The 15,653-nt window shown below is 47.2% G+C and overlaps 1 protein-coding gene across 1 annotated transcript; it reads left to right on the top strand.

Annotated features, from left to right (window-relative positions):
* The first annotated feature begins 3,083 nt into the window (after nucleotides 1-3,083).
* LOC143382613 (glyoxylate/hydroxypyruvate reductase B-like) lies at nucleotides 3,084-15,218 on the top strand. Its single transcript, XM_076836832.2, is given in 6 exon segments — nucleotides 3,084-3,703; nucleotides 5,411-5,582; nucleotides 8,627-8,685; nucleotides 8,688-8,798; nucleotides 12,975-13,071; nucleotides 14,098-15,218. Coding segments are annotated over 6 exon segments (999 nt in total). The 5' UTR covers nucleotides 3,084-3,300; the 3' UTR covers nucleotides 14,255-15,218.
* The last annotated feature ends 435 nt before the right edge of the window (nucleotides 15,219-15,653 follow it).

Below are 15,653 nucleotides of genomic sequence, written 5' to 3'. Positions count from 1 at the left end.
TAAGAACTCAAGAGGAACTCAGGCAGCAGGATATGCCCTATTCCCGGCAGGAATAATCTTCCTAAACCGGGAACGCCCTAAACTCGGATCCGCCCTGGTCCTTGAGCAAGGTCACCTTCCACTAAGCAACATGGGGGTACGCTGGCAAGGAAATTGTCATACCTACTTGGCTAATGGCTCCCAGCAATGCCCCAGTGCCCCAGCACCCTCCTCCCCAGCCTTTTTTTTTTTTTAATTTTTATTTTGAGATAGGGTCTTTTTGAGTTACCAGGCTGGCCTTGAATTTGCCATTCCCTTGCCTTAGGTTTTCAAGTAGCTGAGATTACAGGCATGGGCCACCATGCCTAGCTACATTTCTTAGGTTTTTTCAGCGGGGGAAGCAGTACCGGGGATTGAACTCAGGGGCACTCAACCACTAAGCCACATCCCCAGCCCTATTTTGTATTATATTTAGAGACAGGGTCTCACTGAGTTTCTTAGCACCTTGCCATTGCTGAGGCTGGCTTTGAACTTGTGATCCTCCTATTTCAGCCTCCCAAGCCACTGGGATAACAGGCATGCACCACAGCACCCAGCACATTTCTTGTTTTCACTTGTTAAATTAAAAATGTTCTCGTTACTTCCCCTCTCCTTTGGTCCTCATCAGTTTTGTTTGCACTTTACTCCCTTGCTCTGGTGCCTTCAGCCAGAGAATGCTGGTGTGCACTGATTGGCTGCCCCAGCTCAGGGTCAGGGGTCCAGACCTCCTCCCACTGGCCAGGAGTCTCCTCCCAGCAGGCTGATCTTTGTCCCTGACTTTTTTCTGAGAGAAGCTGTGGAAGGTTCAGCCTACATTTTTCTTTTTCTTTTTTTGGGGGGTGGGGGGGTGCAATTTTCCAGGGTCTTTAAAAGAAGAAAATCTGAGTTTGGAGCCTTAAGTCTGTCAAAAGCAATGTCTACAAAGGTAAATGCTCTTTTTCTTTTTAACTAAGCTATCATGAGAAGAAATCAATGTTTAAACAATTTTAACAGTTCAAATTGAACAGCAATCAGGAATTGTAAATATCTGAACTGTTACTGTTGGGCAAAAATAAAGCTAAGAAGTCTGATTTTTCCAAATGGATAGGTTTGTCCTCTCAGTCCTCATAACAGAAGTCCAATTTGATTGAGTCTTCCTAGTCGAGGACATTCCTACCCACCCATGCTGCTCCTCCTATTCAGTCCCAGCATTCCCCTCTCTTGATCTTGTGATGCAGCAATTAGGAAAGAGAAGAAAGCAGGGTCCCTAGTGGGCAGCCTGCACTATGAAAGGAGAGGACTCTGGAGGGTGGCAGCTCCGGGGACAGAGCAGCAGACCACTGCAGCTAGTGCTGGTGGTGCCCTCTCATGGCCCAGGGTCTGTGCCTGTCCCTGGCAGGCTCCTCGGCTGAACTCGAGCGTGAAGGAGATGTGCGGAGTCTGGGCTTGAGGAAGGGAAATGTGAGCCTGTGCTCTCTGTCGCTTGTCTCTTCTGACTGGGGATGGACTCCTCTAAACCCGTAAAGAGTCTCAGTCTTTCCCCTGTGCAGACACTGAGAATGACAAGGCAATAGCCCCGGTACGGCCTGGACAGTGAAGTGGGGCGGGTGCAGGAAAGACAATTGCAGAGCCCTGGGCTATCGTGGCCAACCTGTGAAGGTCACAGAGATGTTCCTATCTGTTTTTTGTTTTTTGTTTTTTTAATATTTATTTTTTTAGTTTTCGGCAGACACAACATCTTTGTTTATATGTGGTGCTGAGGATCGAACCCGGGCCGCACGCATGCCAGGCGAGCGCGCTACCACTTGAGCCACATCCCCAGCCCAGATGTTCCTATCTGGACAAGGCTGTTTAAATCTTTTTCTGAAGGTCAGAAGTAAGCCCAAGCCTGTGTGTTTTTTTTTTTTTTTTTTTTTTTGGACTGGTCATAGTGTAAGCTTTGATCAGATTTTGAACATTCTTTGGCTTGTTTTCCCCACCAAGCCTCAGGGACCCCAAAACAAAAGACAGTTATTAACCTCAGTGTTTGGAAAGCTGTTGATTTTCTTCATAGAAGAAGGATACTAATGTCTAAAAATCTCATATTTGGACTGGGGTTGTGGCTCAGTGGTAGACCGCTTGCCTCACATGTGTGAGGCACTGGGTTCGATCCTCAGGACCACATAAAAAACAAATAAACAAAATAAAGATATTGTTCACCCACAACTAAAAAATTTTTTTAAAATTCTTAAAAATCTCATATTTAACCAGAAACAAGGAACCTAAAACTATAATTCACTTTACAGACAAGACATAATAAGTATTGTATTTAGAGACAGAGTATTTTTGAGTTGCTTAGGGCCTTGGGGGTTGCTGAGGCTGGCTTTTAATTCTAGATCCTCCTGCCTCAGCTTCTGAGCTGCTGGAATTACAGGTATGTGCCCAGCTGGTCAGTTTTACTACTTATTTATTGCTGTAAAAGAGTTAAAAATACCACACCCCAAGATATATAGCCCTGATGTATTATTGGCTATTTCAAATTAAAGGCACTTAAGAACATAGCAGGTGCAAAATATCACTGACTTTATTCTGTTCCTTAAGAGCAAGCAAAACTCCTGGGAACATGTGGTGCATTCTCCTCCCCAGGGGAGATCCATGCTTGCAAACCCTACCACCTGCACTGTCACTTACCTATGGCAACTGCCTGGCCAAACCCCTGGCCTAGCTAATCTTCCGCCACCGCTCTGTCCAGTTCACTGTGGAAGCAACTGGCTCAGTGACTCTGGCTCTTCCTTTCCCCATGGGGCTTCGTCTGTTTAACAGTGGACTGGGAGAGTTGGAAACTGTTTACCTGCTCACATGTCTCACCTGGTTTTAATTCTCTGGCCTAGATGGGGGGTGGAGTCTGCGTTTTTCTTCTCCACAGCTGCTTGCAAGCATTAGCCTGAAACTTAGGACTGAAGCACAGTGTTTATTGTATCCCAGACACTCACTGAGTAGTCTGCCTCAGTGTCTGACCACAGGCCAGGTGAGTGCTCCGGGCTTTGTTATGGCTGCTGCCGGTCTTCATAGGATCTGCTGCTAGCACCTCACCTGGCCTCTGCATGAGGCAGGGGTGAGGAGGTGGGGAGTTCAGCCACAGCCCTCCTGGCCAGGAGGTCACTTCCCAAGGCAGGAATAAAAACCCAGGCAAAGCAGGAGGGAGCAGGCAGTCAGGCTCCGTCTGACTTTCAGGTGCCTGAGAATTTGTCCAGCCAACAGAAGAAGCCCAGCCTTGCCACCTGGATATGCTGGAGCAGGAGATGTGGCACTCTTCTGTGGTTCATGTCTTTCTGTCTGCAGGCTGCAAGAGACCCAGCACTGCCTGGAGTTCTAGTGTTTGGCTTTGAAGGACCTTATGGCATATGTGAGGCTCATGTGGAAGAGCTGCAGAAGCACTTTACTCTCATTACCATGAAGCAATTTTTGGAAAACAAAACAGAATTCAGTCAAAAGATCCAAGCTATATACCTCTGGGGTGGACGCCCAGTGATTGACCGGGAGCTGCTGCTGAGCTTGCCCTGCCTGAAAATCATTGGCAACTCGGGAGCAGGCCTGGATCACCTGGACCTGCCATTCATTGCCAGCTGTGGTGTGAAGGTGGCCCACACCCCACACGCAGTGTCCACTCCCACAGCAGACCTGGGGATGGCCCTGCTGCTGGCCTCAGCTCGCAGGGTGATGGAAGGTAAAAATGCTGTTGTTCGTTGTCCAAAGGTTCAGATGATAAATATTTAATAATATACATGTTAAAATAATTTCAAAACACGCAAACAGCTCCTTCTCCGGTTCTGATATCTTTGGGTGACATGTAGACTTCATCTGCTGGGAATTGAGTCTCTTGTCGCAAGGGGGCAAAATTGCAACGCATGCAGTTGAGGGGAGAAATAAAGAATGTCCATGCTCCTCTGCCCCTTTCAATGAATAAAGATTCACTCAAATTACTCAATACAATTTCACTCTATAGGTTCTTAATCAAGAAAATGACAATCCTTCTTAATCAAGAAAATGACGGGGCTGGGGCTGTAGCTCAGTTGTAGAGCATTTGCCTAGAATGTGTGAGGCACTGGGTTCAATCCTCAGCACCACATAAAAACAAATAAATAAAATTAAAGGTCCATCTACAACTTAAAAAAAAAAGAAAAAACGACAAGGCTTGGCACTGCAATAGACATAATCAATTCACAGCAAACAATTCTAGATTAATTAATTCACAGCCAGCAATTCTTGATTAATTCTAAGCACTGCAAAACACACTTAATCATGACAGGCTAATGACAGGCATTCCCTCTGTGTGCTCAGTTCAAAAGTCTGAAGCCTTAGGCTCTAAGTCCAGCAGATGCCCACTCACTCTGGTGACCAGGCCTGGAACCAAGGGGCTTTTCCTGGCCTCGAGTGAACGACTGGTTGAGGAGGGGGTGGTGAGGGAGGAGTTGCAGCTCTCACCAAGGTCCAGATGAGGTGGTAGAGTTTGAGAGCAGTGAGGATCACGCAGAGGCTCAGGAAGGATGACAAGTGACGGGACGTCAGGTCCTCATCGGCTCTCCAGCTCGAGTGCATCCTTGTTGTGGCTGCTGAATCCCTGTTCATTTGCTCTGTCATTTATACTAAAATTTGGGGCTTTTGGCCCCCTTTCAATCCTTATCAGCTACTGTGGGATTTCTCAGTGACCTCATTTACCCTGGGGTCAGAAACTTTTGGTCTGGTGGTCTCCACCCTGGTCTTCTTGCCTTTCCCCCTGGTCAGGTGAGGACAGCCTGCCAGGGGCTTCCCTCTGTTTATCAGGGTAAGGGGAAGTAACTTGTCTGAGGCCACACTGGAGGGCTCTGTGGGAGTGCCTAGTGAGACTGCAGGGTTCAGCTGGAGTTTTTATAATGGAGTTGCTTAGGCTTAGGCCCAAGGCCATCCTAATAATCCCTCCTGGGTGTGTACAGCTTCTGTCAGCATCCACGTCCACCTTGGCTTCTGAGAGCAGTAGCTCCTCTACCACCAGCTCTCACTCATGCGTGTAACGGGGTAAAATATAAGGTAGCCTCAGGACTACCACAAGAGTGGCAGTGGGAGTCATGTGATCTTCTCCCAGTGGGAACTCTGCTGAGAAGCAGTCCAAGAGAAGGAGCAAGAGCCTGGCTCCTCTTATTCTTGGCTACTGGTCAATACAGACTCTGAAACAAGTTCTAGCCAGAAATCCTTAATGTGAAATAAGCTGCCATTTCAGAACATCCTCTCCAGAGGGTCTGGTTCTGCTCTGAGGAGCTACCTCTTACTTTTGCTGTCCTCTGCGGAAGCACAGAGGACTGAGCACCAGCCTCCACACAGGCCTTGTCTGCCTTGAGCTTGTGGAAAGAGCCCTTTGCCGTGATGCCGTTTAACAGCCTGTGCCTGTGTGTTTCAGGTTGTCAGTTGGCTGTCTCACCGGACACAAAGCACTTCTCTATAAACTGGTTGGGGCAGGAAGTGTCGGGGGCCACTCTGGGGATCATCGGCATGGGCACCATTGGCTATAAGATTGCTCAGAGGGCCAAAGCATTTGAAATGAAGATTCTGTATCACAATAGGAACCGCAGGTAAGACTCAAAAAGTTGACCCTTGGTTGAGCTCAGTAGAGCTATGGCTGCTCAAGAATGGCCAGGAGATCCCACTCTCACCAAGGAAAGCTCATGCCAAGAAGGGGTGGAAGTTTCCTGACAATTCCCTGGAAATGTGGCTCTGACTTCTCATGGAGAAAATACCACTGGAAAGAAAAGAAGTTCACTCCATAACACAAGTCCTTGATAATTTCCAAAGTGGCTTTTCAGTCCCAGGAGATGGTTCACACCCACCAAGCCCAATCAACACTGAGGTGTGCTGGTGCCCCTTCCTGGCTCTTGGGCTCTGCAGATGATCTTCGGGGAGCTGGTGGCATGCCTGTGTCACTGCTCCTGCTCAGCAAAGCCACAGGAACCCGTGTGGCCTGTGTGCCTCCTGGCCTTGGGGGTCTCACCTCCCTCCAGGGCGAGTGTGCTGCCCTCTGTCCACCCAGTCTCCTCCGCTAACTCAGTGCACCCTCCACCTACCAGGTCTCCACTCATCCCAGGCCAAGTCCAAAACTAACTCTGGACTTTTGTCCCTAATGTTGTGCCAAGCCCTTCAGTAGCACTCCCCATTTCCTTTCATTTATTTTTTTTGAGGGGGCAGGTACTGGGGATTGAACCCAAGGATGCTTTACCACTGAACTACATCCCCTGCTCCTCTTATTGTTTATTTTATTCATTTATTTATCATGTGATGCTGGAATTGAACCCAGGGCCTTGTGCATGCGAGGCAAGCTCTCTATCAACTGAGCTATATCCCCAGCCCTTTTTTTTTTTTTTTTTAGAAGGGGTCTCACCAAGTTGCCCAGGTTGGAGGATCACCCCTTGAATTTGTGATCCTCCTGCCCCAGCCTCCCAAGTTGCTAGGATGCAGGTGTGCCCTCCCCACCATAGTGCTCCCATTTCCATAGACAACACCTACACTCACCCTTCTAGAGTTCTTACCCTCTACCACCAGTGCCTTTAAAAAAAAAAAATATATATATATATATATATATATATATATATATATATATATATATATTTATTTATTTATTTATTTATTTATTTATTTTTTACTTTTAGGTGGACACAATATCTTTATTTTATTTTTGTGTGGTGCTGAGAATCAAACCCAGTGCCTCATGCTTGCTAGGGGAGCACGCTACCACTTGAGCCACATCCCCAGCCCCAGTGCCTGTCTTAGTGATGGGCTGCAGAACTCTCACTTCTCTGACAAAACCTGCTCAGGCTGTCTCATGTCCCATCCAACCCAGGGGCAGCTCAAGTGCTTATACCACCTTGAATTCCTGTGGCCACTCTCTGCAGACCAGCCAGGCCTTGGCCATTGCTCACAACTGCTGAATGGCTCCTATTGGCTGTGGGAAAAGATGGTTCCATAGAGCTGGGTGCCTCACATCGTGGCCATTGTCTCCCAGGGGCTCCTGGGCCTCCCTTTCAGTCTCACAATATTGCAGGACCCATCTCAGGACAGTACTTCTTTTTTTTTTTGGTAGCAGGGATTTAACTCAGGGCTACTCGACCACTGCGCCACATCCCCAGCCCTGTTTTGAATTTTATTTAGAGACAGGGTCTCACTAAGTTGCTTAGCACTTCTCTTTTGCTGAGGCTGGCTTTGAACCCATGATACTCCTGTCTCAGCCTCCCATGCTGCTGGGATTACAGACATGTACTTAACTAACACTCTGGGGTGCTGTTCTAAGATGTCTGCAGCCCCAGGGGTGCCATGTCCTCAGCAGGAGGAAGACATAGGAAGGCTATTACACCTCCAGAAGTGGAGCAAACACTGCACTTAGCTGGGCCTGGCCAAGAAGAATGTGATCATTTTCACCAAAGGTCATTCCCCAACTCAGGCCCTGAGGGTTCCACCTGGGAGGTCTCACCTCGCCTCTCCCCGGTGGGTCTACCTAGAGGTTTCCTTCTACTTGGGTTCCCTCTTGCCCTTCCTTGGCAAGGCCCCTGAGACCCTTCTTCCTGCATGCTCACCCTCTGGTGGCTGGAGTGTGGTCGTGGGTGCGGGTGATGCAGAGGTGGAGCTTCTTCGTGTCTTCACTGCTCTCCCCATACCCAGCAGGACTGGCACCTAGGGCAGCTGCTCAACCAACTCTTTTTTAAAAAAATTTTTTATTCTAATTTGTTATATAAGACAGTAGAATGCATTACAATCAACCGACTCTTCACATAAATGCATAGGTTTCTGACCTTAAAGAAAATTGGGGAAACTCTTTTCTGTAACAGACACTTGTGGAGCATGGTGAGCTGGTTTTTCAGGTACTGTTTTTTTTTTTTTTTATTATTATTATTAGTTGTTCGAAACATAACATAGCTCTTGACATATCATATTTCATCAGGTACTGTGTTTGCACAAAGAAACATAATAGTCCCAGATCTCAGTGCCACCAGAGGGCAAAGGCAGGGCCATCAGGGCCAAGCAAGTGAAGGGGACAGGGTCTGGAGCACTGGGGAACTGGGCAAGCATCTCCCCTCAGGCTACACCTGCCTGTGTTAGAAAAGAATTGTGTCATTTCATATTCCACATCTGAAAGTCCATTGGGACTTCCAGGATGCTGTCAAGTCCTGGTGCTTATGATTTCTGTCAAATAATCAGTTTCTTGGGTGACCAGAATAAGGGTTAAAATTTGACCCGAATTAAAAAAAAAAAAAAAAAAGCCACAGTCCTGCCTGCATTGACTCTGTGGTCCTGGCTTTCCATTCAGCAGACAGCACCTCAAGGCCTTTCCTGTTCCTCTCCAGGCATGAGATGCGTTTGCCCAGCCTCCGCTGTCCCTGGAAGCAGGTCTGGGGATACAGGTTTGGGCCTGGCAACCCTGCAGGGGCTGGATAAGCAGAGTTTCCATAGGGGAGTCAGCCATCCTGAGGACTCCAGGGCTGACCACACTGCCAGGCCTTTGGGGCTCATGGGTCCAGCTGGGGGTTGGGCCTAGTGGACCCCGCCACTTCCCCTGAGAGACTTCTCCCTGGAAGTGTCACCCACCTGGGCATCTGGTTGAATTTCTGAGGAAGTGATTTCTCTGCAGGAGGTTGGAGGAGGAAGCTGCCGTGGGCGCTGCCTACTGCGCCAGGCTGGAAGACTTGCTGCAGACTTTGTGATGCTGGCTGCCAGCCTGACGCCCCAGACCCAGGGCCTGATCGGGAGGCGGGAGCTACAGCTGATGAAGCGAAGTGCTGTGCTGGTCAATGTCGGCAGAGGTAGGCCCGTCTGTGATGACAGTGTGGCCAGGAGACATGGCTGGGAGTCTCCAGCTCTGCCCTTGGCTTTTCTTGTCCCCTTTATCCTGAGTGGATGCCCTGGTCCAGAAAATTCACAAAATCCATTTAGATTGGTGGCAGGTGAATTAAGAAAATTTACATTCTATTTAGAAATATTCCTGAGTTTTGTCTTTACACGACTTTGAACCTCAAGTAAGAATCAAGAAGGATAATAGCTACGATATGGAAGTTTTCATATCACGAGTCAATGTCTGTTGGGATGAAGTGGTGTTGCAATTTGATGCTCTGGGGGGATTTAACGCAGTTCCTGGGGATGAGTTTCTGAGGGTCACTTTTAACATTTAGGTGCCAAGAGGCAACATTGGACACAGATGGTATCCTTGTGATGCTGGTGTGGGGGTGCATGTGAGGGCTGGCTGTTGGGGCAGACGTCTGGGCAGTGTGCCCTGTGGGGCTGGGGACATGGTTGAGAAACTCAGCACCCCCAGCAGCCCTGAGTATCGCTTAGCTCAGTGACCTTACCCAGAAAGCAAGAACCAGCTCTTGCCATGAAGCTGCACATGGCTGAGTTAATTATTTGAGAGTTGTCTGAAAATTCAGACCTTCAATGAGACAGTTTAAAAGACCAGTGTGCAGCACGCTTTCAGTAGCATCAAGGCCAGTATGCAAACTTCTGGGGCCATCCTTGGCCTCTGTTTGGACTTTCTCCCACAGCCTCTGGGCAGGCATTGGTCGTGACCTAGGAGCAGTGGCTCACAGATGGACTGTCTGTGATGGGCAGCACTATCAGCCAGCGGGCTCCTCACAGGCCTCAGCCTCAGATGCTCACACACACTCTTGTATTTTGTAAATGGAGTCATGCATCACGTTCTGTTTGTTTCATAACTGCTTTTTTTTTTTTTTTTTTGGTGCTGGGGATTGAACCCAGGATCTCCCACTGACCGGCATCCTGGCCCTCATTTCATTTTTAAATGCAGGTATTTGGAGGCTGTTTTTCAACTGAGCCCCTTGGGTGATCTGGGGGAGATGGCATGAAAGTGAGACAGGACCAGGTTTTGGTAAGACCAGGGCTGGGGTGCAGGATAATTGTGGGCAGATTTGTAACCTATGAGTCTGTTTAAGTCAGCTTTTCATTCCTGTAACCAAAACACCTGACAAGAACAACTGAGAGGAGGGCCAGGATTTCAGAGGTCTTGGTCTACAAACAGCTGACTTAAATGCTGTGGGCTCAAGAGGAGATAGCACATAATGGCCAGAGAGGGAGAGAGAGAGAAGGAGGGAAGGATGGATGGAGGAAGGAACTCAAGAAAGATGCACCCCTCCCCCAGGGGCTTGCCTCCTCTAGCCATGCCCCATCTGCCCACAGTCACCAGCCAGTTTGTCCATTCAAACTAGGATGGACTGATCAGGTTACAGCTCTCAAGAGCCAATCATTTCACCTCTGAACATTCCTGCATCAACACAGGAGATTTGGAGGGAGACCTTTATATCCAAACTATAACATTCTACCCCTGGTCCCCCAAAACTCATGTCCATCTCACAATGCAACGTATATTCAATTCATCTCCAAGAGCCCACACAATCTTGATAGTTTCTGCTCTCCCTCAAATGTCTAAGTTCAAAGTCTCTTCTGAGACTCAAGGCAAACTCTTGGCTGTGAGCCCCTGTAAAAATAAAAAGCAAGTTACATGTATCCAATACACAGTGGCAGAGAGTAAATATTTTCATTCCAAAAGGGAGAAATAGGGGTATATAAAGAGGTGCCAAAGAGAGACTGAAACCCTGCTGGCAAACGGCTCTCTTAACTCCACCTGCAACTTTGCATACAGCATGGAGGACCCTGGCTGCAAGGTGTTAGCCTCAAAGGCCTTGGGCAGTCTCATCCCAATGGTATTGCCATTTGCAGTGCATATGGGCTCTCTTTTAGCCTGGCTCTCTCCTCAGCCAGCAGCTTTTCTCAGAAGACAGTCCATGTCACTAGCATCTCTTAATTCCCGGAGTCTCCATCCCAGCTTCATTTCACCTTCACAGTTTCATGCATTGCCCTCTCAGGGGAAGCCTGCAGGGACTGCAACCCTGCTACACTTTACCTGGCCTCCCAGGCCTTCCTTTGAAATCTTGGTGGAAGCTTCCATGACCCCTTAACTTTAGTATCCTGCATTCCTGCAGAACCATGTGGATAATGCTAAGATCTGTTGCCAGCTAGCACAGTACCTGGGTAACGGAGGCAATGGCCAGTGTCTCTTTGGGGCGTTCTTTTTTCTGCCCAGGAAAATGTAAGCCACCCTGAAACTTAAAGTCTCAAATAATTAGTGAATAACAAAACATAAATATATTCAGAAATATATTTACAAAAGTGAAGCCCCTGATAGATCAAGTCCACATGGGCGCTGGAACTAGACAGAGAAAAGATGGCTCTGGTTATTTATTTAAGGGGATATATCAAAGGAAGGGATAAGGTTTCAAAGGCAGAGTCTTGCTTCCTCAGGTTTTGCCCTCAGCAGGTTGACTGACATCTTGGCAAGTCATACCCATCTCAGGTGCTGTGTGGAACATAGAAGAACAGGACAGAAATTCACACTGTCCATGGGCAATTGACCAGAGAAAATGTCCACTGGTCATTCCCAGACTCCAGATGTTTCTATCCACTAGGCTTCCATGTGCAGTGACTCACATGCAATCCATAGACAGCCTGTGACACTTGGGCCCCCTGGAATCATAGCTGTGGCTCAGCATGGTGAATCAATTTTCTAGGCACCTCTGTGTATGCAGGACATCCATTATCTTTTCTCAATGAACTTTTTATTTTCTGTACCCTGGAGCCAGTAGTGGAAATGGTCTTACAAATTCCTAAGATTCTCTCAAGCCATTTTCTCTACTGTCTCTGTGCAAAGGACTTAGTTTCTCCTTACTGGCTGTAATCTCTTCAATAAGCACACCCTCCTGGGCCCCAACTTTACATGCACTTTTCTGGCCAGATTGTAAGTTTTTAAAATCCCTTATCTCTGATTTCTGTTCCCATTTTTCATGGAAAACCTGGTCTAAAGTTGCCAGCAATCTCCATGCCACTGACTGAATGCTTTGCTGCCTTGAAATTTTCTCCATCAGATTGATTAGTCCATCCCCTTTTAATTCAGCCTCACACAAAGTCTTGGCATATGGGCAAAATGTAGCCAAGTTGTTTGCCAGAATGTAACACAAGTGGCCTCTAGACCAATTCCCAGCAGAGTCTTCATTTCTCTCTCAAACCTCATGAGCCCAGTCTTTACTGTCTATAATCCTATCAGCATTCTGGTCTGAGCTTTCACTGGAATCACCTATTCATCTCTGTTTACAATATTTTAAAGCTTTTGCTGTTCACATCTCTAAACTTTTCAGAATTCCTCCTACCAACCAGCTGCAAAGGTTTCTGAAACACATGGTCAGATAGTTACAATGATCACACTTCTTGATACCAATTTCTGTTTTAGTTAACTTTTTCTGTTTCTGTGACCAAAATACCTGACAAGAAAAACTTAGAGGAAGGGATGTTTATTTTGGGCTCATGGTTTCAGAGGTCTCAGCTCATAGATGACTAATTCCATTGCTTTGGGCCCAGGGTGAGGGAAGAGCCCAGTGGAGGAAAGCTCCTCAGCTCATGGTGGGATCAGGAAGTGGGCAATGGGGAGGAGGAACTTGGGGACGATGCATCCTTCCAGACATGCCCCAGTATTGCACCTTCTCCAGCCATGCCCCACCTTCCCACAATTACCACTAGTCAAATAATTCAAACTAACCTGGTTATAGCCCTCACAATATAATCAATTTACCTCTGAACATTCCTGCATTAACATCGCAGCTTTCAGGGGACACCTTACATCCAAACCAAAACACAGCCTCACCTGCAACATGAATCAACTTTGCTGTGGTATTTGAGGGCTCACTGAGCAATGCGCACAGTGGGCCTAGGCCTGGTTTTGTTCTAATGATTGGTTGGACATGATTCAGATGTAATTTTAGTGTGAAGTTTGCATGTTCTTTGTGAGGATTTGCATACATTTAAACATGTTTCTGGAACAAAATGAAGACACATTTGAAGCTATAGCTGCATGATGAAACTCTCTTCTCACATGTCAACACCCGCGTGGTTGCTGAGGAGTTGTCTCATTCATCTAGGGCTTCTGGTTGATCAGGATGCACTGGTAGAAGCTCTGAAGAATCGGGTCATTCAGGCTGCAGCACTGGATGTGACATACCCAGAGCCCCTGCCAAGGTAACAAGACCAGACAAAATCCATATTTTGTTTTTGGATAGAAGGTGGCAAAATGGCAGATGAGTGCTTCTGTTGGCCTTGCAGCCTCAGGGAGCCATGGAACTGTGGGGTGTGGCCTGTCCTACTGTATACAGCAGCCTGTCCAGGCTCTGGGTCAGCTTCACCCTGGAAAGGGAGCTCAGAGTGCTCAGGACTGGGCCCCACACAGGACACTGCACAGAATCTCTGCCTTCTTGTTGGCCTTGGGTGCCTCTTTTACAAACCTTTGTATCTGTGCTGTGCTTCATCTTCATCGAAGTTCTAAGGCTGGAAGTACTTGCACCCTCTACTGTAGTCTGAGTCAGGGGTTCCAGATACATTGCCATCCTTGGGGGCCACAAGATTCTAGTAGGTGTGCCCTTGACTCTTAGCAGCTAGGGCCAAGAGGCCGTAGCCCTTCATGGCTACTTCAGCTGTATCCAAATGGTTAAGAGACCCTGTGGGTGAGGCCACATCCACTCCCAATGCTGGCATCTAGTGCTACCCATCAAGTTGGAGTTTGCCTGAATCCACTTCACTCTACCTCATCACCTTTCCAGGCTAACTGCCGTCCTGGGCCTTCCTCCTGGAAGTCAACTTCCTTTAATCTGCTAGTTCTGATAAATCTTCCCTCTGAATGCCACTCCTCATTAAAAGTGAATTCAGCTTCTCCCATGATGGTAGAACAGCTCTGGCATCCCCTAAAGCTCTTAGCCCTTTTCCACCTTGCGGGGCAGTCTCTAATCAAGCAGGTACATGTGTAATTGTGAGCTCATGGCCTCTGTACGATTAGGATACATGCTTTGTGCCCCAAAACATAGGGTCTCCTGAGCTAGGGTTAGCTGAGTGGTGGGTACATGTGGGTGTAATTCTGGGTGTGCCTGAGGTGCCTGCAAACTTCTTATCTCGGGGTGGCAAAATTCTGGTTTCACAGGGGAGGTGAAGCCAGAATACAAAGTTAAAGAAACCAAACAACTCAATGTTTTTCCTAATTAATGTGTATTTCAGAGATCATCCCTTGTTGAAGCTGAAGAACGTCATTGTCACACCTCACATTGGAAGTGCAACTCACCAAGCCAAATGGCAAATCATGCAAGATCTGGTTAAAAGCATCCTGGCAGCTCTCCATGGCCTTCCTGTTCCTAACGAAGTGTTGCTTAAGTGACTTGTGAGGACTGAGAAAGATAGTAGACTAAATGGGGAAAGCTGTATTTCTGGGTACTTCACATGTCACACCCATCTTGTAGACTGGCTTAAAGTTGTTTGGCTTAAAGTTGCCTAAGAGTAATAGGTAATGTTTATTGAAGGCTTGCTGCATGCTTTGCTTCCATTCTCTCACTTCCTCTTGAGGGAAATTGCATCCAGTTATCTAGTCTCAGATGAATTTAAAGGAAAATCCTAGGCTTAGTTTTGATTTGAATTTAGATTGTGTAATGCCAGATTCGTGGGACCCCAATAGACCTCCAGGAGCCGAATCCGATGCAATCACAGAAGAATCTTTATTGCAAGCTCGAGCCTGGACTCACAACCGTTCCTGAGACAGTGGTCCTAGAGAGTGAGTCCTGATCCTTTGTTCAGTGAGATTTTATAGGTTTTGGGGGGATACTCTATGTGTCACAACATCACACAGCAAATCATTCCATACCACGGGAAAATCAAACAACAACTCTAATCAATATTAGCACATTCACTGGCAGGAACAAGTTGGGTAGGGGTGATTGGTTAGTACAAGAGAGGTATTCCTTTGAACTGATTGGTTTAGGCCACGAGGGGCGTATGTGCTAAACTACCTGGTTTCCCAACATGTTATCAACTACCATAAACTACTGGGGGGTCATCTGGCACCCAGATATTTTCCCTGTCTCATGCTGATTGGTGGTTGCTAGGGGGGTGCTATGGGTCCTCACCTAGCCTAACTGAGTCAGGGACACCTGGCACCACAGACCAACAACTCAGCAGGGTGGGTATGTGCTTAGGAGTGCTCTGTGGATTTTTCCAAGGACAAGGGTCATGTCCCCTTCCTTAGGACAGGCCTTGAGGTAGAAGCTGCTGTTATTTATTTTAAAAAATGGAGTCACATCAGTTTCTCAATTAAAACCCTGGACTAGATCTGCAAATCTAGTAAGCTATGTTACCTTCTATTTTGTTATATTCTGATGACTTCTTATATTATTCATTCCCCCATAATCAAAGATCACTGTTCATTTCCTTCAATTTCCTTCTCAATAATTACTTCAATAAGACAACTTATTGAACTCTCAGGCTGCGGTGTTCTCCCAGCTGGGGCTACTGCAGGAAACAAGGCAAGGCCTGCTCTCCGATATACTTTGCAGTGAGGAACACAAAGGGGGGTCTGCCGCTGGTGGGAGTGGGGCATAAAGGATGAGGTAGGGACTGCAAAGATTATTGGAAACGGCCATGATTATGGGATTCAGATTAACACACTTCATTTTGGAAGCCTCTAGATAAATAGACAAATGTCTTTGTCTAGATAGATGAGTAAAGAAGTATTACAGGAAATAAGTTTTATGGCAGGAGCAAATAAATTAGCAGTAGAAACCGAA

The sequence above is a fragment of the Callospermophilus lateralis genome, chromosome 17 (assembly GCF_048772815.1).
Source record: "Callospermophilus lateralis isolate mCalLat2 chromosome 17, mCalLat2.hap1, whole genome shotgun sequence".
NCBI lineage: Eukaryota > Metazoa > Chordata > Mammalia > Rodentia > Sciuridae > Callospermophilus > Callospermophilus lateralis.
The sequence above is the reverse complement of the archived record's forward strand: the minus strand, read 5'-3'. Positions and strand labels throughout refer to the sequence as shown.